At 46.4% G+C, this 20,883-nt stretch overlaps 2 protein-coding genes and 1 long non-coding RNA gene across 35 annotated transcripts in view; all 3 read right to left on the reverse strand.

Annotated features, from left to right (window-relative positions):
- Positions 1-20,883, reverse strand: part of LOC148385753 (uncharacterized) — a 226,599-nt gene that overhangs the window by 40,977 nt on the left and 164,739 nt on the right. For 27 of the 33 annotated variants that reach the window (XR_015853117.1, XR_015853121.1, XR_015853119.1 and 24 more), the window contains 2 exons: positions 16,523-16,600; positions 14,788-14,958 (listed from right to left, as the gene is read on the reverse strand). Coding sequence is in view for 6 of the 33 variants with exons in the window: in XM_088356378.1 (XP_088212504.1) it covers positions 14,788-14,958; positions 16,523-16,600 (249 nt within the window). In the remaining 27 variants the exon portion in view is untranslated. The other 6 variants (XM_088356381.1, XM_088356380.1, XR_015853132.1 and 3 more) reach the window with 6 other exon arrangements.
- On the reverse strand, positions 1,035-2,772 carry LOC148385760 (uncharacterized). Its single transcript, XR_015863525.1, has 3 exons — positions 2,584-2,772; positions 2,346-2,459; positions 1,035-2,114 (listed from the first exon to the last, which is right to left on the reverse strand). It is a non-coding gene; the product is annotated as an uncharacterized LOC148385760 (long non-coding RNA).
- On the reverse strand, positions 18,148-20,879 carry LOC148385761 (janus kinase and microtubule-interacting protein 3-like). Its single transcript, XM_088400367.1, has 9 exons — positions 20,572-20,879; positions 20,293-20,355; positions 20,108-20,206; positions 19,785-20,018; positions 19,599-19,664; positions 19,469-19,537; positions 19,315-19,392; positions 19,025-19,258; positions 18,148-18,945 (listed from the first exon to the last, which is right to left on the reverse strand). Exons 1-9 carry the CDS (start codon positions 20,638-20,640, stop codon positions 18,829-18,831), a joined length of 1,029 nt encoding a protein of 342 aa, XP_088256493.1. The 5' UTR covers positions 20,641-20,879; the 3' UTR covers positions 18,148-18,828.

Consider the following 20,883-nt stretch of genomic DNA (forward strand, 5'->3'; position numbering starts at 1 on the left):
ATTTGCTTTTCTCCGCATTTTCCCAGCCACGTTCGGGGGGGGGGGGGGGGGGGGGGGGGGTTGGTCCAGTAATGCCAGACGGATGAGTGACTGAAGAATGTAGCTATTTTGTCTGAGAAAAAGGTGTGCTCATTGATGAGCTTACCTGTCCTTGTTGCTTCAGCGCTGACTCCAGATCTGCTACTCTGCTTTGATAGTGACCCATTTCTACCATCAGCTTTTCTCTGGTCTGAAAGGAGGAGGAGGGAGGCTCCTCCTCCTCCTTTCAGACCAGAGAACACCCGAGGCTGGGTGAGAACGGGGAGGCTGCGACCCGGCCGGGGGTTGCGGGAAGGGGCGCCACCTTGATCTCCTTCTCGGCGTCGTAGTCCCCTTTCGCTGGTCTGGGCTAGCAGAGCGTAGGCTCGTTGCAGCGCTTGATATTCTTGCGTCAGCTGGCGGTAGCGAAGCTCCGCCTCTTCATGCACACACCAATGCAACACAGCACTAGTACCAGAATCAGTCAGACCAGCGACAAAGCACCCGCGACGCAAAGACGAGTCCGATTCCAGGCTGAAGAGGAATGTTTGGTGTCAATACGCTGGCAGAAATGGCGGGCTACCTCTTCGGGTTCCGTGTCGGGGGTTCTGTCGGTGTGAAAAGACAAGGACGATCCGTCCGAGTCCACCAACACGTCTTCGTCGTAGCCGTAAAATGTTTCGATGACCTGCGGGCGCGGAAGCGAACATCTCTCTGAACAAACTGAAGCGACACCTCACGATGAATCGACGAGAGGAACGATAGCGAGAAAAAGGCCATTTCATCTTGCGCAACACCAAGCAGCCGCAAACAAACAGACTCACCTTGCAGGACCTCACGCTTTGTTCCTCCTCAGAGATTCTCGACGTCGGTATCGTAGCAGCAAATCTCTCTCCTGTCGACACAAATAATCCGCCTTTGAGATTCTTTGGATGCAAAGGGAACGAACGGCTCCGGCGCAGAAACAAACGCGACTCACAATGACATTTCTGACATGAGCTCCTGTCTCCAGAGCCTGAAAAACACGTCACCGGCGATGATTGGAGGGACGCTCGTCTTTTCCAAAAGTGACAACTACAGGGTGTGTCAGGGTTTTCCAGATTATCTTTATCGTATCATTGTGTTGCTTTGACTTTGACTGCGACCTGTAATAAATAATATTATTTATCCCTTATTTATCCCTATCGCTTATCCCTTCCTACACAAAGTCGTAAAACACCCCTTGCTATGTTTTGACTAGAGGTCAAGGGCTTCCTCTATTCAATCCACTCTTACACCCACCCTGTTTCTCTTAATTAAAATGCTCGTGCAGGAGCCGAGAGTCAGACTTCATTCGTACAACGGATGGACTCTCCACCTGCAGGTGTCCAAAAGAATTTACTTGTCTCCCGTGTGGTTCTTGCAAAATAAGTTGGAGCGAGCGCAACTCTAACAGGGTGCATTTTGCCACTAGCTGCCTACGGACAATGACGTCGCGCTCGCGGCTCATGGTTGACGGGCTGAGCAGCCGGGCAAGTCCGTCGTTTTCAGCGCACAGCGAGTGGCAAAGGCGCTGACAAAACGGGAGCTTTGAGCTGCTGAAAACGGCAAAACAAGTCTAAAGCGTGTTCAAACGCGTGCGCACAATGCTCCTGCTTGAAAGGTCGGAATTTAAGGGGCCAATTTTTTGGATGGCGGCCGCCGGCCAAGCTTTGGACGGAAAAGGTTTCCTGGCGACAGCGAGCGAGCGCGGCGCTGCCGTACGTGCACCGAGTCGCCTGCCTGAAGACCTTGGACAAGTCGTCGATGATGTGCCGCTGCTCCACAACTTGAAGGAACTCCATTTCACCGTCCTGCTGGCCGCAACCGCGGTCCAGGTCATTGAGCGAACTAGGCCTTCTCTGTGGAACACAAATGCAGTGGACTCTGTTGGCACGCCGCCGTTGTCCGCGTCGACTTACCAAGCTTGCCATCTCCTCGTTCTCCTGGGTGACAAAGCGCACTTTGTTTTCAAGGCGACACAGCACCAGCGAGAGTTCTTCATTCTTCCTGCTCAGGCGTTTGTTTTTGTACAGGAGTGGCAGAAACTGGCTTTCTGTTTCTCTCAGTCGCTTTAGCTGCAAGCATGAAGTGCGGGATGTGAAAGACGCACAACACGCGGGCCAGAACGTATCCATTCCTTTTGCATCGGTTTGAACGGAATCGTGGCTTTGGCTCCCAATAAAAGACATCTACCAGGCAACCGACTCGCCGCGCCGCTCAACTAATAAGCAAGCGCAATGGGTGCCTCGCTGGATGGCGCGCATCAAACGTAGCGCAAACCTTCAAGCGTGCCGTCAATAAATTACCAGTTCATTGCGCTCTTCAGAAAGCAGGGCGTTTCGATCCTCCAGTTTCCTGATGACTGCGCTGAGCTCAGCGATTTTCAGATGAAACCGTCGCGTGTCCCGATCCTCCTGAGACTGAAAACGCCCCGCAACACACACACACAAGCACTCGTTCAAAGTTCAAAACTGTTTTTGTGCTACCTTCCTCCAGCAACGAACTAAGTCATGCGTACTGCAAGTGTGTGATGAGGTGGCTTACGCAATGAAGAGGATTGCTAGTAGCGGCGTTGACCCCACTTCCAGGGTAGTTTAGGCCCGCCCTTTGGGAATCCCTCAGGGCAGCGATCTGCTGCTCGGCAGCCTGAGTCTGCAGCTGAAGGCGGTGGACGTGGCCGGCCCCAGGGCTTCATCCAAAACACTAACCGCTCTGTCTTTCAGCTTGATCTCATCCGTCTGGATGTACAAACGGGGAGCGCTCAGGCAGGCGGGCAAACTCATTTGCCAGAATTGTGACAAAAACAAAGAGAGCAACCGGCCAATTTTTTTCTTGAATCGACTAGAACACCTTTGCTGTGACAAAAGCGAAGCGAGCAACCGGACATTTTCTTCTTGTGAAATAGAATAGAATAGAATGCCTTAGGTGTCATTGCACTGCAGGTATACAACGAAATTGGGAACATAGCCACGCACCGCGCATCTGATCAGTCCTACCAGTCGGCGGATCTCCCTCTCGCAGTCTCTCTTGGTTCGGCTCAGCTCCTCCCGATGCTGGTGATGAGCCGATCGGAGCTCGGCCGCTCGGGACTGCCAGGCCTGCTGGGCCGCTGCCAGGGCTTCTTCCGCGCTCCTGGTGGAGGCGACACCGCTCGGTCTCCCGACACCGCCGCGTCTCCTCCACCTCCGCCAGCAAAGCGCCCCCCCTCCTCACCTGAGCAGACATTGCGCCACACCGGGCCGTTGAGACCGCAACGGAGCGCCGCGACGCTTACTGGGGACAAGCTACACAATACGGTAGCGGCCGCATCGAAGCCCGACGTGGCGTGCGGATAGTCAGACACGGATAGAGCGGATCACCTTGTCCATGGAGCCGTCCCTCAGGCTGAGGACCAAGGCATTCAGTCGCTGGATCTCTCCATCTTTGATTTTGATCACTCTCATCAGCTCCATTTCATGCTGCCGCAGTAATGTCTCCCTGGTAATGGCTAACTCTTTCTGCTTCTCCTCATGGAGTTTGCTTTTGAGTTCCGTCATGGCGGCGGTGGCACGGTGGTGCTCCGCCCGCAGGTCCTGACTTCTCTCTCTCTCCAGACAGCTGACCTGACATGACTTAGACTTAGACAAACTTTATTGTCATCTTGTCTGCACATGGTGCATACAAAACGAAATTCCGTTGCATACGTCTTACAACAAAGTAGTGATATTGCAGTTGAATAGAAGTAACATATCCTATGAAAATATATATATATACATATATACTATATATATATATATATATATATATTAAAAATAAGTATAAAGTGCAGCAGTGATAATTATGCAATAGTGCAAGTAGGCAAAACAGTATTCAAGAGTGTGCAGAGGAATGCTAAACCATGTATTAAACTTCTATTTAAAGGGTTTATACAAGTTCAGTAAAGTTGGTAGTGCGAGATAGTGCAAGATAGAGGTCCGTAGTGTCATAAAGTACAGTTCTGTGAATGTGTGATGCAGAGTTCAGTTTAGAGCTCAACAGTTCTAGTGTTCAACAGTCTGATGACAGCAGGGAAAAAGCTGTTGCAGAACCTGGTGGACCTGCAGCGGATGCTGCAAACCTCTTCCCAGAGGGCAGCAGGGAGAACAGTCCATGGTGGGGGTGTGATGGGTCATTGATGATGTTACGGGCACGGGACATGCAGCGCTGAGATGAAATGTCCTGAATGGAGGGAAGAGGAGCCCCTATGATCCTCTCTGCTGTCCTCACCACTCTCCTCACGTTCTTCCAATCGGAGGCGGTGCAGCCTCCACACCACACAGAGAGACAGCTTGTCAGAATGCTCTCTATGGTGCTCCTGTAGAACGTCCTCATGATGGGTGGGGGCAGGTGGGCTCTCCTCATCCTCCGCAGGAAGTACAAGCGCTTCTGTGCCCTCTTGACCAGTGCCGTAGTGTTCATAGTCCAGGTGAGGTCTTCTGTGATGTGGACCCCCAGGAATTTGGTGGTGCTGACCACCTCCACAGCTGAGCTGTTGATGATCAGTGGAGCGTGGTGAGGCTGTTTTTTCCTGAAGTCGACGATGATCTCCTTCATCTTCTCCTCATTCAGGATCAGGCTGTTTTCTCTGCACCAGCCCACCAGCTGCTCCACCTCCTCTCTGTAGTCCAGGTCGTTGTTGTCTCTGATGAGCCCCACCACCGTTGTGTCGTCTGCTGACTTCACGATGTGATTGGTGGTGAACCTGAGGACGCAGTCGTGTGTCATCAGGGTGCACAGCAGGGGGCTCAGGACGCAGCCCTGAAGGGAGCCTGTGCTGAGGGTGATGACATCAGAGGTGTTCTGTCCGACCCGGACTGACTGAGGTCTGTTGGTGAGGAAGTCTAGCAGCCAGTTGCGAAGGGGGGTGTTGAAGCCCAGGTGTTCCAATTTTCCTACCAGATGCTGTGGGATGATGGTGTTAAACGCTGAGCTGAAGTCCAGGAACAGCCTCCGCACATGGGTGTTCTTCTCCTCCAGGTGAGCCAGGCTCAGGTGAAGAACGGAGGAGATGGCGTCCTGAGTGGAGCGGTTTTGCCGGTCGGCAAACTGGAACGGGTCAAATAATAGGGGGAGTCTGGAAACGATGTGACCTTTAAGCAGCCTTTCGAAGCACTTCATCATAACCGGAGTCAGTGCAACAGGCCGGTAATCATTAAATGAGGTGATTTGAGGTTTCTTCGGCACCGGAATGATGGAGGCAGTCTTAAAGCACGCCGGCACTGTGGCTTGGCCCAGCGAGGTGTTAAAAATGTCTGTGATGACCCCAGCCAGATGACTTGCACATTCCCTGAACACACGCCCAGGAATGTTGTCGGGGCCAGGGGCCTTACAGGGGTTGACTCTCCTCAGGGTCTTCAACACATCGGCGGAGTCAAGGCAGAGTACCTCCTCTTCCTGATGGGGGACAGTTTTAACTGCTGGAGTGCCGTTTAGTGCCTCGAACCTCCCAAAGAAGTTATTTAGACCATTTAGAAAGTCAGCATCAACTACACCCACCGGGGGGGGGGAGGGTGAGTTGTAGTCTGTAATCGCCCGTATGCCTTGCCACATACTCCTGATGTTTTTGACGTCGTGGAAACGATCCTGAAATTTTCGACTGCGGTCTCGCTTCGCTATCCTGATGGCACGGTTCAAGTTGGCTCTCGCTGTCCTCAGTGTCTCCTTGTCGCCAGACTTGAAGGCAGAGTTCCGCGCTCGTAGCGTTTGACGTACCTCCTCAGTCATCCAGGGTCGTTGGTTGCCCCGGGTGATGATATTCTTAGTGGTGCTGACGTCCTCGGTGCATTTGTTGATGTAGGCTGACACAGTCATGGCACACGCATGTCTAATCTACATCGGGAAAACTGGGAGGGAGGGAGGCAGGCAGGGAGGCAGGCAGGGAGGCAGGCAGGGAGGCAGGCAGTGTCTGTCTGTTGAGGTTTTCACCTTGTTCTTCTCCTGCTGAAGTTCTAACTGGACGTCCATCAGTTTGGTTCTCAGCTCGTCATTGGCGGCCTGAAGGGCGTCCGTTCGCTCCGCCTTGGCCCGCCCTGCCGGAGCTCGTTTGGACATCTCTTACTCGAGTCTCGCCCGGTCGTCAGTCAGAGATCACAACATTTGTACCTGGAGAGCACAAACGCAGCGCTGTTTTCCACTGGCTTCGAACTCAACTTCAATCGGTACCGTAACTTACAACATCATAAACATAGAACTAGCTTGACTTATTCATTGAATAAATGCATTTGGTTCTTCAAAACTGCATCACGCAACATAGCGTGACCGAGACGGCCGTTATCCACCTGCGTGAAGTTATTTGGTGAAATGAATGAGATGTTTAAGACACCATCGTTCTGTCTCTATGTAGATGAAGGTAAATAATCGATTGCTGAAGGTCCAAAGGTGTTGTGATAAACAAATAAACATATTAGTGATTAGTGACATATTTGTGATAAACATATTAGGCAGGATAATCACATATGTTAACGTGACTGCCCACACTGTATTTATTTATGGTTATTTGTTAAATCGAGTACTGTTAGACATGAAATAGGAAGTGTTTAACATAAATGGAAGACGAAAGGGGTACTCACCATTGTAGCTCCTGCTGGTCAATGATACGAGCCTCTTCTTGCAGTGGAAAACATACAGCCAACAAACACCGTGGAACCTAAAGGAATGAAATTAAACATTAACATTTAGCCTCAACCAACATTCACAGATACAACGCAACGCAAACTACACAAACGTAAATCTTTTTAAACACAATGAGTTGTACTTACCGTGTACGCTCTAGACGGTCCACTTGCAGGCGGAAAATAAAGATATTTCTGTTGATAATCGTCGTGTTTGTATCCGGTGTCTCGCTCAAGGCCATTGCGCCCACAGATTTGAATTTTGGCGAGAGTTCAGCCTATTGACGTCATTTCCGCGGTGTAATACCCGCATATCTGAAACGGCAAAGTTAAGAGTAGAGTTAAATAAAGTTTTTAGTCAACGCAATAATTTACAACCGTTGACCAGTCGAAATAATCGTCGAAATTTGGCGTCTGTGGCTGGAAGCAGACGCCGAGTTCGACATTCCTCCCAAACGCCACACTCCCTCGCTTTTCAGGGCTAAAAAAAAACAGTTGTAATTACCTTGTACGCTCTAGACGGTCAAGTTGCAAGCTGAAAACAAAAATATTTGCCTTGTTAGTCATCGTGTTACTAACAGCTGTGTCTTGTTTGCCAGAACTGCCGCTTTCCTACTTCCTGTTGCAAGCCAGGCCCACGGATTATAATTTTGCCGTGAGTTCCGCCTATTGACGTCATGTCCGCGTCACGACTGCGACGTAATATTATCTAAAACTGTTTGTGCGGTATTGTGTTGTTCTGTGCGGTATTGTGTTATTCTGTGCGGCGTCGTGTTGTTCTGTGCGGCGTCGTGTTGTTCAGTGCGACGTCGTGTTGTTCAGTGCGGCATGGTGTTGTTCAGTGCGGCATGGTGTTGTTCAGTGCGGCATGGTGTTGTTCAGTGCGGCATAATGTTGTTCAGTGCGGCATAATGTTGTTCAGTGCGGCATGGTGTTGTTCAGTGCGGCATGGTGTTGTTAAGTGCGGCATGGTGTTGTTCAGTGCGGCATAATGTTGTTCAGTGCGCCATAATGTTGTTCAGTGCGGCATGGTGTTGTTCAGTGCGGGATGGTGTTGTTCAGTGCAGGATGGTGTTGTTCAGTGCGGCATGGTGTTGTTCAATGCGGCATGGTGTTGTTCAGTGCGGGATGGTGTTGTTCAGTGCGGCATGGTGTTGTTCAGTGCGGCATAATGTTGTTCAGTGCGGCATGGTGTTGTTCAGTGCGGCATGGTGTTGTTCAGTGCGGCATGGTGTTGTTCAGTGCGGCATGGTGTTGTTCAGTGCGGAATGGTGTTGTTCAGTGCGGCATGGTGTTGTTCAGTCCGGGATGGTGTTGTTCAATGCGGGATCGTGTTGTTCAGTGCGGGGTGGTGTTGTTCAGTGCGGGATGGTGTTGTTCAGTGCGGCATGGTGTTGTTCAATGCGGCATGGTGTTGTTCAGTGCGGGATGGTGTTGTTCATTGCGGCATGGTGTTGTTCAGTGCGGCATGGTGTTGTTCAGTGCGGCATGGTGTTGTTCAGTGCGGCATGGTGTTGTTCAGTGCGGCATAATGTTGTTCAGTGCGGCATGGTGTTGTTCAGTGTGGAAAGGTGTTGTTCAGTGCAGGATGGTGTTGTTCAGTGCGGCATGGTGTTGTTCAATGCAGGATCGTGTTGTTCAGTGCAGCATAATGTTGTTCAGTGCAGCATGGTGTTGTTCAGTGCGGCATGGTGTTGTTCAATGCGGCATGGTGTTGTTCACTGCGGGATGGTGTTGTTCAATGCGGGATCGTGTTGTTCAGTGCGGCATAATGTTGTTCAGTGCAGCATGGTGTTGTTCAGTGCGGCAAGGTGTTGTTCAGTGCGACATAATGTTGTTTAGTGCGGCATAATGTTGTTCAGTGCGGCATAATGTTGTTCAGTGCGGCATGGTGTTGTTCAGTGCGGCATGGTGTTGTTCAGTGCAGGATGGTGTTGTTCAGTGCGGCATGGTGTTGTTCAGTGCGGCATGGTGTTGTTCAGTGCGGGATGGTGTTGTTCAGTGCAGGATGGTGTCGTTCAGTGCAGGATGGTGTCGTTCAGTGCGGCATGGTGTTGTTCAGTGCGGAATGGTGTTGTTCAGTGCGGCATGGTGTTGTTCAGTGCGGCATGGTGTTGTTCAGTGCAGGATGGTGTTGTTCAATGCGGGATCGTGTTGTTCAGTGCGGCATGGTGTTGTTCAGTGCGGCATGGTGTTGTTCAGTGCGGCATAATGTTGTTCAGTGCGGCATGGTGTTGTTCAGTGCGGCATGGTGTTGTTCAGTGCGGCATGGTGTTGTTCAGTGCGGCATGGTGTTGTTCAGTGCGGCATAATGTTGTCCAGTGCGCCATAATGTTGTTCAGTGCGGCATGGTGTTGTTTAGTGCGGGATGGTGTTGTTCAGTGCAGGATGGTGTTGTTCAGTGCGGCATGGTGTTGTTCAATGCGGCATGGTGTTGTTCAGTGCGGGATGGTGTTGTTCAGTGCGGCATGGTGTTGTTCAGTGCGGCATAATGTTGTTCAGTGCGGCATGGTGTTGTTCAGTGCGGCATGGTGTTGTTCAGTGCGGCATGGTGTTGTTCAGTGCGGCATGGTGTTGTTCAGTGCGGAATGGTGTTGTTCAGTGCGGCATGGTGTTGTTCAGTGCGGGATGGTGTTCAATGCGGGATCGTGTTGTTCAGTGCGGGGTGGTGTTGTTCAGTGCAGGATGGTGTTGTTCAGTGCAGGATGGTGTTGTTCAGTGCGGCATGGTGTTGTTCAATGCAGGATCGTGTTGTTCAGTGCAGCATAATGTTGTTCAGTGCAGCATGGTGTTGTTCAGTGCGGCATGGTGTTGTTCAGTGCGGCATGGTGTTGTTCAGTGCGGCGTAATGTTGTTCAGTGCGGCATGGTGTTGTTCAGTGCGGAATGGTGTTGTTCAGTGCGGCGTGGTGTTGTTCAGTGCAGGATGGTGTTGTTCAGTGCGGCATGGTGTTGCTCAGTGCGGCATGGTGTTGTTCAGTGCGGGATGGTGTTGTTCATTGCGGCATGGTGTTGTTCAGTGCGGCATGGTGTTGTTCAGTGCGGCATGGTGTTGTTCAGTGCGGCATAATGTTGTTCAGTGCGCCATAATGTTGTTCAGTGCGGCATGGTGTTGTTCAGTGCGGGATGGTGTTGTTCAGTGCAGGATGGTGTTGTTCAGTGCGGCATGGTGTTGTTCAGTGCAGCATAATGTTGTTCAGTGCGGCATAATGTTGTTCAGTGCGGCATAATGTTGTTCAGTGCGGGATGGTGTTGTTCATTGCGGCATGGTGTTGTTCAGTGCGGCATGGTGTTGTTCAGTGCGGCATGGTGTTGTTCAGTGCGGGATGGTGTTGTTCAGTGCAGGATGGTGTTGTTCAGTGCGGCATGGTGTTGTTCAGTGCGGCATGGTGTTGTTCATTTCGGCATAATGTTGTTCAGTGCGGCATAATGTTGTTTAGTGCGGCATGGTGTTGTTCAGTGCGGGATGGTGTTGTTCAGTGCGTTATAATGTTGTTCAGTGCGGCATGGTGTTGTTCAGTGCGGCATGGTGTTGTTCAGTGCGGCATGGTGTTGTTCAGTGCGGCATAATGTTGTTCAGTGCGGCATAATGTTGTTCAGTGCGGCATGGTGTTGTTCAGTGCGGGATGGTGTTGTTCAGTGCGGGATGGTGTTGTTCAGTGCGGAATGGTGTTGTTCAGTGCAGGATGGTGTTGTTCAGTGCGGCATGGTGTTGTTCAGTGCGGCATAATGTTGTTCAGTGCGGCATGGTGTTGTTCAGTGCGGCATGGTGTTGTTCAGTGCGGCATGGTGTTGTTCAGTGCGGCATAATGTTGTTCAGTGCGGGATGGTGTTGTTCAGTGTGGCATGGTGTTCAGTGCGGCATGGTGTTGTTCAGTGCGGTATCGTGTTGTTCAGTGCGGTATCGTGTTTCTCAGTGCGGTATCGTGTTGTTCAGTGCAGTATCGTTGTGTTGTTCGTATTGTGTTTAACACTTAGCCTCTAACACTTAGCCTCTAACACTTAGCCTCTAGCATCTAGAAGGTAAATAAATAGGAAGGAAGGACTCACCGGTGACGTCTTCGCCCACGTCCAAGCGTTGTACTTTGTATTTTCATCCTTCTGACAGTGGAAAACATAGCCAACAAACACCGTGGAACCTAAACGAATGAAAGAAAACTATCATTTGGCCACAACCAACATTCACAGATACAACACAATGTGACGTGCGGGGTTGAGGTTAAAGGTTGAGTGAAGGGCCCTCGTTTTAAACTACTTTTTTGAAAAGGATTGGGAACAAGTAAGACGTATTTAATTTATTTAATGGGAAGTAGTAAGAGCTATTGAATTTAATCTATGTATTATATTCTATTGTATTGTATTCTGTTGTATTCTTTTGGATTGTATTCACACTAACCCCACTAAAACTTCAGCCCACAAAAACTCGCCTCTGGCGCCTAGCCTCTGGCACTTAGCCTCTAACACTTAGCCTTTAACACTTAGCCTTTAACACTTAGCCTTTAACACTTAGCCTAGAAGGTGAATAAATAGGGTTAAAGGTTGAGTGAAGGGACCTCGTTTTAAACTACTTTTTTGTAAAGGAGTGGGAACAAGTAAGACGTATTTAATTTATTTAATGGGAAGTAGTAAGACTTATTAAATTTATTTAATCTACTTTTCTTCCCAGGCAAAATTTGATGTGCTGCAATTCCAAATTTCCAAAGTGAATGAAGGAATGAAGTCCTTTAAATTATGATTTTGTATAAATACTAGGCATTAACACAAAATCGACGGCACAAAATGGGCAGACTTTACTTGTTTGAAAAGGACTGGTTACAAGACAGACTTTTTTAATTTATTTAATGGGAAGAAGACTTATTTAGTTTAATTGATCTATTTTTGTTCCCTGGCAAAATTCGATTTGCTGCAATTCCAAATTTCCAAAGTGAATGAAGGAAAGGAGTCGTTTAAATTATGATTTTGTTTAAATACTAGGCATAGACACAAAATCTACGGCACAAAATGGGCAGACTTTACTTGTTTGAAGAGGACTGGTTACAAGACAGACTTTTCTGCTTTATTTAATGGGAAGAAGACTTATTTAGTTTATTTAATCTATTTTTGTTCCCTGGCAAAATTGGATTTGCTGAAATTGTATTTTGCCAAATCTTGCCTTGAGACCTGATAGGAAGTATTAAACGCTTAGTTAAATCAATACAAGTTGGTAATAAGAGCGAGTAATGTTGGTTGAACCGATGAATGAAGGTTGAAAGCAATTTAAATTATGACTTTGTATAAATACTAGATATTAACAGAACATCTACTGCGCGAAATGGGCAGAGTTTACTTGTTTGAGAAGGAGTGGCTTATTCAAAACTAAGATTTATTTAATCTGTTTGTTCCCAGGCAAAATTGGATGTGATGCAATTCCAAATTTCACCACATGATGGTGCCCAATTTTGACTTCATAGGACATATTAAACACTTAGCTTGTTATTATGTTCAAGGTAATCAGATTTGTTTATTATTCTAATGGCCTCTTCAAAACTATTCTGGATTACTACTTTGGATCTATTCTACATTACTTGGCAACAACATACTCTGTAACAGATTAGGCAGTATAATCATATCTGTTAACTTGAGAGTGCCCACACTCAATCTACTTATCGTGATGTGTTAAATCAATTACTGTTAGACATTATTTGTCTGATAATCTACCAAATCTTTGAATTGAAGAATTTGTGATTTAATTAATAGCTTGTTGTTATGTTAAGGGTAATCAGACTTGTATATAATTCTAATGGCCTTCTTTTGAAAACTATTCTGAATTACAACTTTGGATCTTATATTACTTTGCAACAATCTACTCCGTGACAGATTAGGCAGTATAATCACATATGTTAACTTCAGTGCCCACACTGTATTTATTTATGGTTATTTGTTAAATCAAGTACTGTTAGACATGAAATAGGAAGTGTTTAACATAAATGTTATGGCTACTCACCATTGTAGCTCGCTCCTGGTCAATGATACGAGCCTCTTCTTGCAGTGGAAAACTTGCAGCCAACAAACACCGTGGAACCTAAAGGAATGAAATTAAACATTAACATTTCGCCTCGACCAATTTTCACACGTACAACGCAACGCGGCTACACTTCTGCTATTACAAACGTAAATCTCCTTAAACACAATGAGTGTTACTTACCGTGTACGCTCTAGACGGTCCAGTTGCAAGCAGAAAATAAAGGTATTTCTGTTGATAATCGTCGCTGCTCAGTGGCTCACGGCCATCGCGCCAACAGATTTGAATTTTGGCGGAGGTTCGGGCAATTACGTCATATCCACGGCACATGACTGCGACGTAATACCCGCTTATCTGAAACGGCAGTTAAAAGTAGAGTTACATCAAGTTTTCTTGGAACCTAAACGAATGAAAGAAAACTATCATTTGGCCACAACCAACATTCACAGATACAACACAACGTGCGGGGTTGGGGTTAAAGATTGAGTGAAGGGCCCTCGTTTTAAACTACTGTTTTGAAAAGGAGTGGGAACAAGTAAGACGTATTTAATTTATTTAATGGGAAGTAGTAAGACTTATTAAATTTATTTAATCTACTTTTCTTCCCAGGCAAAATTTGATGTGCTGCAATTCCAAATTTCCAAAGTGAATGAAGGAATGAAGTCCTTTAAATTATGATTTTGTATAAATACTAGGCATTAACACAAAATCGACGGCACAAAATGGGCAGACTTTACTTGTTTGAAAAGGACTGGTTACAAGACAGACTTTTTTAATTTATTTAATGGGAAGAAGACTTATTTAGTTTAATTGATCTATTTTTGTTCCCTGCCAAAATTCGATTTGCTGCAATTCCAAATTTCCAAAGTGAATGAAGGAAAGAAGTCGTTTAAATTATGATTTTGTTTAAATACTAGGCATAGACACAAAATCTACGGCACAAAATGGGCAGACTTTACTTGTTTGAAGAGGACTGGTTACAAGACAGACTTTTCTGATTTATTTAATGGGAAGAGGACTTATTTAGTTTATTTAATCTATTTTTGTTCCCTGGCAAAATTGGATTTGCTGAAATTGTATTTTGCCAAATCTCGATTTGAGACTTGATAGGAAGTATTAAACGCTTAGTTAAATCAATACAAGTTGGTAATAAGAGCGAGTAATGTTGGTTGAACCGATGAATGAAGGTTGAAAGCAATTTAAATTATGACTTTGTATAAATACTAGATATTAACAGAACATCTACTGCGCAAAATGGGCAGAGTTTACTTGTTTGAGAAGGAGTGGCTTATTCAAAACTAAGATTTATGTAATCTGTTTGTTCCCAGGCAAAATTGGATGTGATGCAATTCCAAATTTCACCACATGATGGTGCCCAATTTTGACTTCATAGGACATATTAAACACTTAGCTTGTTATTATGTTCAAGGTAATCAGATTTGTTTATCATTCTAATGGCCTCTTCAAAACTATTCTGGATTACTACTTTGGATCTATTCTACATTACTTGGCAACAACATACTCTGTAACAGATTAGGCAGTATAATCACATATGTTAACTTGAGAGTGCCCACACTCAATCTACTTATCGTGATGTGTTAAATCAATTACTGTTAGACATTATTTGTCTGATAATCTACCAAATCTTTGAATTGAAGAATTTGTGATTTAATTAATAGCTTGTTCAGGGTAATCAGACTTGTATATAATTCTAATGGCCTTCTTTTGAAAACTATTCTGAATTACAACTTTGGATCTTATATTACTTTGCAACAATCTACTCCGTGACAGATTAGGCAGTATAATCACATATGTTAACTTCAGTGCCCACACTGTATTTATTTATGGTTATTTGTTAAATCAAGTACTGTTAGACATGAAATAGGAAGTGTTTAACATAAATGTTATGGCTACTCACCATTGTAGCTCGCTCCTGGTCAATGATACGAGCCTCTTCTTGCAGTGGAAAACTTGCAGCCAACAAACACCGTGGAACCTAAAGGAATGAAATTAAACATTAACATTTCGCCTCGACCAATTTTCACACGTACAACGCAACGCGGCTACACTTCTGCTATTACAAACGTAAATCTCCTTAAACACAATGAGTGTTACTTACCGTGTACGCTCTAGACGGTCCAGTTGCAAGCAGAAAATAAAGATATTTCTGTTGATAATCGTCGCTGCTCAGTGGCTCACGGCCATCGCGCCAACAGATTTGAATTTTGGCGGAGGTTCGGGCAATTACGTCATATCCGCGGCATTTGACTGCGACGTAATACCCGCTTATCTGAAACGGCAGTTAAAAGTAGAGTTACATCAAGTTTTCTTGGAACCTAAACGAATGAAAGAAAACTATCATTTGGCCACAACCAACATTCACAGATACAACACAACGTGCGGGGTTGAGGTTAAAGATTGAGTGAAGGGCCCTCGTTTTAAACTACTGTTTTGAAAAGGAGTGGGAACAAGTAAGACGTATTTAATTTATTTAATGGGAAGTAGTAAGACTTATTAAATTTATTTAATCTACTTTTCTTCCCAGGCAAAATTTGATGTGCTGCAATTCCAAATTTCCAAAGTGAATGAAGGAATGAAGTCCTTTAAATTATGATTTTGTATAAATACTAGGCATTAACACAAAATCGACGGCACAAAATGGGCAGACTTTACTTGTTTGAAAAGGACTGGTTACAAGACAGACTTTTTTAATTTATTTAATGGGAAGAAGACTTATTTAGTTTAATTGATCTATTTTTGTTCCCTGGCAAAATTCGATTTGCTGCAATTCCAAATTTCCAAAGTGAATGAAGGAAAGAAGTCGTTTAAATTATGATTTTGTTTAAATACTAGGCATAGACACAAAATCTACGGCACAAAATGGGCAGACTTTACTTGTTTGAAGAGGACTGGTTACAAGACAGACTTTTCTGATTTATTTAATGGGAAGAGGACTTATTTAGTTTATTTAATCTATTTTTGTTCCCTGGCAAAATTGGATTTGCTGAAATTGTATTTTGCCAAATCTCGATTTGAGACCTGATAGGAAGTATTAAACGCTTAGTTAAATCAATACAAGTTGGTAATAAGAGCGAGTAATGTTGGTTGAACCGATGAATGAAGGTTGAAAGCAATTTAAATTATGACTTTGTATAAATACTAGATATTAACAGAACATCTACTGCGCAAAATGGGCAGAGTTTACTTGTTTGAGAAGGAGTGGCTTATTCAAAACTAAGATTTATGTAATCTGTTTGTTCCCAGGCAAAATTGGATGTGATGCAATTCCAAATTTCACCACATGATGGTGCCCAATTTTGACTTCATAGGACATATTAAACACTTAGCTTGTTATTATGTTCAAGGTAATCAGATTTGTTTATCATTCTAATGGCCTCTTCAAAACTATTCTGGATTACTACTTTGGATCTATTCTACATTACTTGGCAACAACATACTCTGTAACAGATTAGGCAGTATAATCACATATGTTAACTTGAGAGTGCCCACACTCAATCTACTTATCGTGATGTGTTAAATCAATTACTGTTAGACATTATTTGTCTGATAATCTACCAAATCTTTGAATTGAAGAATTTGTGATTTAATTAATAGCTTGTTCAGGGTAATCAGACTTGTATATAATTCTAATGGCCTTCTTTTGAAAACTATTCTGAATTACAACTTTGGATCTTATATTACTTTGCAACAATCTACTCGGTGACAGATTAGGCAGTATAATCACATATGTTAACTTCAGTGCCCACACTGTATTTATTTATGGTTATTTGTTAAATCAAGTACTGTTAGACATGAAATAGGAAGTGTTTAACATAAATGTTATGGCTACTCACCATTGTAGCTCGCTCCTGGTCAATGATATGAGCCTCTTCTTGCAGTGGAAAACTTGCAGCCAACAAACACCGTGGAACCTAAAGGAATGAAATTAAACATTAACATTTCGCCCGGACCAACATTCACACGTACAACGCAACGCGGCTACACTTCTGCTATTACAAACGTAAATCTCCTTAAACACAACGAGTGTTACTTACCGTGTACGCTCTAGGCAAAATTGGATGTGATGCAATTCCAAATCTATCTGAAACGGCAGTTAAAAGTAGAGTTACATCAAGTTTTCTTTTTTAATCAACACAATCATTTACAACCGTTGACCAGAAAGAATCGTCGAAATTCGACGTCCCCCACAAACGCCACGCTCACTCGCTTTTCAGGGCAACAAAAGTACTTCTTTTTAAAAACGATGAGTTGTACTTACCGTGTACGCTCTGGACGGTCCAGTTGCAAGCAGAAAATAAAAATATTTCTCTTGTTAGTCGTATGTTACCATCCGCTGTGTCTTTGTCAACATCGCCGCCATTTTCCTACTTCCTGCTGCGAGCCACGCCCACGGATTTAAATTTGGGCGGAAGCTCTTTCCATTGGCGTCGTTTTCGCGTATAGCAAATCCGATTGGTTGGGAAGGGGGCACGGTTATGCAGCCGAGGAGTCCTGTGATCGGTGGGATGTAAAGTAGGCGTCGACGTCACGTCCGCGTCACGTGACCACGACGTGGCAGACGTCAAATAGCAACCGCTGTTTTGTTTAGTAGACTTACAGTTGTTATGCATTGACATAATGGCGCACACACCAAATAGATTTAAATAAATTAAATAATTCTTCTGCCCACTCTCTTTTAAACAAGTTAACTCTCCCCGCGGATTTGAATTCCGGCGAAAGTTACGCCCATCGACGTCACGTATGTCACGTGACCACGACGTGGCAGATGTCATATAGCAACCGCTGTTTTGTTTAGTAGATTTACAGTTGTTATGCATTGGCATAATGGTGTGCACTCAAAATAGATTTAAATAAATTAAATATTTCTTCTGCCTACTCCCTTTTAAACAAGTTAACTCTGCCCACGTCCATTGACGTCTTGTCTGCGTCACGTGACCACGACGTAGCGACGTCATATAGTAACCGCTGTTTTGACCAGTAGACTTAGTTATTATGCGTTGACATAATGGCGCACTGGTTAGCATGGCCACCTCTTAAGCATGATGATGCGGGTTCGACGCCTGATCAATGTTAGCATGGAGTGAGCTGAAGTGCATGGCGCTGAAGATTTGAATCTTTGAAATGCGCTGAGGTCTGACATATCAGGCAGAATGGTTTGCCATCACGTTCAACAAAAAATAGAAACTTTCCCACTCTGATTAAAACGTCCTGTGTTCATCTACGTATTTTCGTTTTGCTGTGCATCTTTTCCCTGCCATTTCGAGAGCCCAATTGACACTCATAGTTTAAAGAAATGTGTTTGCCCATCCTACTTTGTGGAATTTCACCACATGCGCTTTTGACCAAAATACCAAATTGAACTCAAGTGAAGCCAACACGCACAACCCCCCCCCCCCCCCCCACACACACACACACACACACACAAATGTTGATATGAACATAAAAGAGCCGCATGCGGTTCGGGAGTTGCGGCTTGGCCAAACCTGTACTATACAACTTTATTTGTATAAAATTTTCACAACAGCTGTCACACAAACAAAGCGGGAAAAACCGAAGACGTGCGTGTTCCGCCCACGCTGGATTTATTTGCACCTTTGAAAAGACACCGTATTGCCGCAGATGTGGCAAAGAGTACTTTTGGGCATCTGAGACGGAAGGATGTCCAAAGCATCACGTCACCTGCTCTGGTAGGCATGGTGGTGGGACGTTGAGGTCAACCGCTTTGGGGTTGGCTGACTCTTTGATCGCAGGATGCCACACACTTGAAGACAGAAGCAGAAAAGCAGAGCTAAATGCAAAATGTACTCACCGGTGACTCCAATTTTTTTCCCCCCTGAAGAAACAGCTGGACGGGTGGCCCCGGCTGGCCAGTGGGACTCTTGTTATTCTGACCCTTTTTAGTGCGCGTTTGGGGCAACAACCGTTTTTTGTGGCGCTCTCTTCTGGTTCAAAAGTGCCCTGCATGTGAATTTGCTTTTCCTGCCTTCTGATTGGATGGGCGCCGGTGTGACGCGGTGCCTCTGTCACCGTGGCGGGGGGTATACGTTGGCATCGGAGCGTCTGCCAACGTCTGAGACCGGCTGGCAGTGTATCGGAGGTGTCGAGTGCGGTGCCGCTGGAGCTCACTCACCAGCTGGTGTTAGGGCCACAGAATGAAGGCCAAGGAGAAGAATAGAAAGAGAAACAGAAACTTCTCCTCCAATTGTTTGATTTGTCTCTTCTGAGCTTCGATGAATTCTTTCAGCTCTTTGTTCCTCTAGGACGGACAAATGGAAAGTGGCATTCAAAAGCCAGTAAGCGTGCAAGTAAGTGCCGGGCTGGCTTTGGGCCCTTACCTGTTGCGCGCTGTGCAGCAGATCCATTCTCTCTTGGAGGATGCAAGCGTCGCGCTCCCTCAACTCGCACATCAGGGCTCGCTTCCATTGGTCCACGGCGCTCCTAAGCTCTTCTCTCTGATCCGCCGTCAGCACGTCATTCACGCCAGCGTGGCTGGCTTTTTCGCCGTCCGTGGCGGGGCAGTCCCGCTGCGGTAGCGCCTCGTACAACATGGCCTCCAGCTCCAGGATCCTCTGGGCCGCAATCCTCGTCCATCAGTGGTCCGGCGGGAGATTTGAGGGCGGCTTACCTTATGAGCCTGGTCCATGGAACACTTCCTGAAGTCCAACTCTTCATCCAGGTAGCCCTTCTGCTTGCAGAACATATCCTAGCACAGCTCAAGGTCAGAATTGTTGGGGCACATTGCCGGAGTTCCCCTTGGCTGATGTCGCGTGTCTGTCTACCTTCTCACTTTCAATGTCCAACATCTTCTGTTGAAGTGCTGACTTGGTCACTTTGATGTATTCTAACCACTGAGGAAAGGCTGCTGTCACATAAGCAGAATGCGAGAGCGTGCGTGGACGTGCGCGTTACCTTCTCGGCTAGGGTGAGAAGGGTCCTGGCGTGAATCACGACCACCTGCTCCTCGTTGGTGAGATTCTGCAAGAGCCCAAAGGCACAGCGTCAACAAGCTTCTTTCAGCGCAAAGCCTTCCAAAAGTCACATTTGAGCCGCCGAGTCTCGTGGAGTGCGAACATAAGGAGTTCGACATACACTTACGGCGTTATAGCCCAGGATGTCCAGCTTCTTCATCAGATCACTGATGACGATGTCCGGGGGAAAGGCGCAAGGAGCAATGTAAGGTGTTCTGGGACCTCGGGTTAAGGTTAGGGTTGCGAGGGACGCCTTACGTACGCTCACGCCCTCGGCCTCGCAGTAGATCTGCAAAGGGCTGAGGCCGTCTGGGAAACGGACTTGCAGAAACTTCAAGACGGGGGAGCGCCACTCCCTCTCCTGAAAGGCAGAGGCATGCATCCGTCCGTCCGTCCGTCCGTCCGTCCGTCACATCTCTGGCCTCAACACGCTTGTGCGAGTCTTCCCACCTCCAGCTCCAGGATGCGGAACTCAAGCAGTTCGTTTTGGTCTCGGATATCCTGGATGTGCTCTTTCAGACGCGCTTCTTCCGCCTCCATCCGCCTGACCTGAAAAGACAGTCAGACCTCATCTGCGGGGCTTCCCGACAGGTGTGACGCCAAGCGACTCCGCCCAGCGCCTTTCTTTCCGTCACCTTTTCGGCCAACTGCTGATTGCTCTGACGCAGCAGCTGCTTCTCCTCCACCCACTTGACATTCTAGAAGAGACAAACGCGTGGACAGCTTTGGAATGTTGTGTCATTTTCATCCACAAATTCTTTGGTTGACTGGAAAATGACATTTGCTTTTCTCCGCATTTTCCCAGCCACGTTCGGGGGGGGGGGGGGTGTTGGTCCAGTAATGCCAGACGGATGAGTGACTGAAGAATGTAGCTATTTTGTCTGAGAAAAAGGTGTGCTCATTGATGAGCTTACCTGTCCTTGTTGCTTCAGCGCTGACTCCAGATCTGCTACTCTGCTTTGATAGTGACCCATTTCTACCATCAGCTTTTCTCTGGTCTGAAAGGAGGAGGAGGGAGGCTCCTCCTCCTCCTTTCAGACCAGAGAACACCCGAGGCTGGGTGAGAACGGGGAGGCTGCGACCCGGCCGGGGGTTGCGGGAAGGGGCGCCACCTTGATCTCCTTCTCGGCGTCGTAGTCCCCTTTCGCTGGTCTGGGCTAGCAGAGCGTAGGCTCGTTGCAGCGCTTGATATTCTTGCGTCAGCTGGCGGTAGCGAAGCTCCGCCT

The sequence above is a fragment of the Syngnathus floridae genome, chromosome 16 (assembly GCF_059516105.1).
Source record: "Syngnathus floridae isolate MCC-2025c chromosome 16, RoL_Sflo_1.0, whole genome shotgun sequence".
Taxonomy (NCBI): Eukaryota; Metazoa; Chordata; class Actinopteri; order Syngnathiformes; family Syngnathidae; genus Syngnathus; species Syngnathus floridae.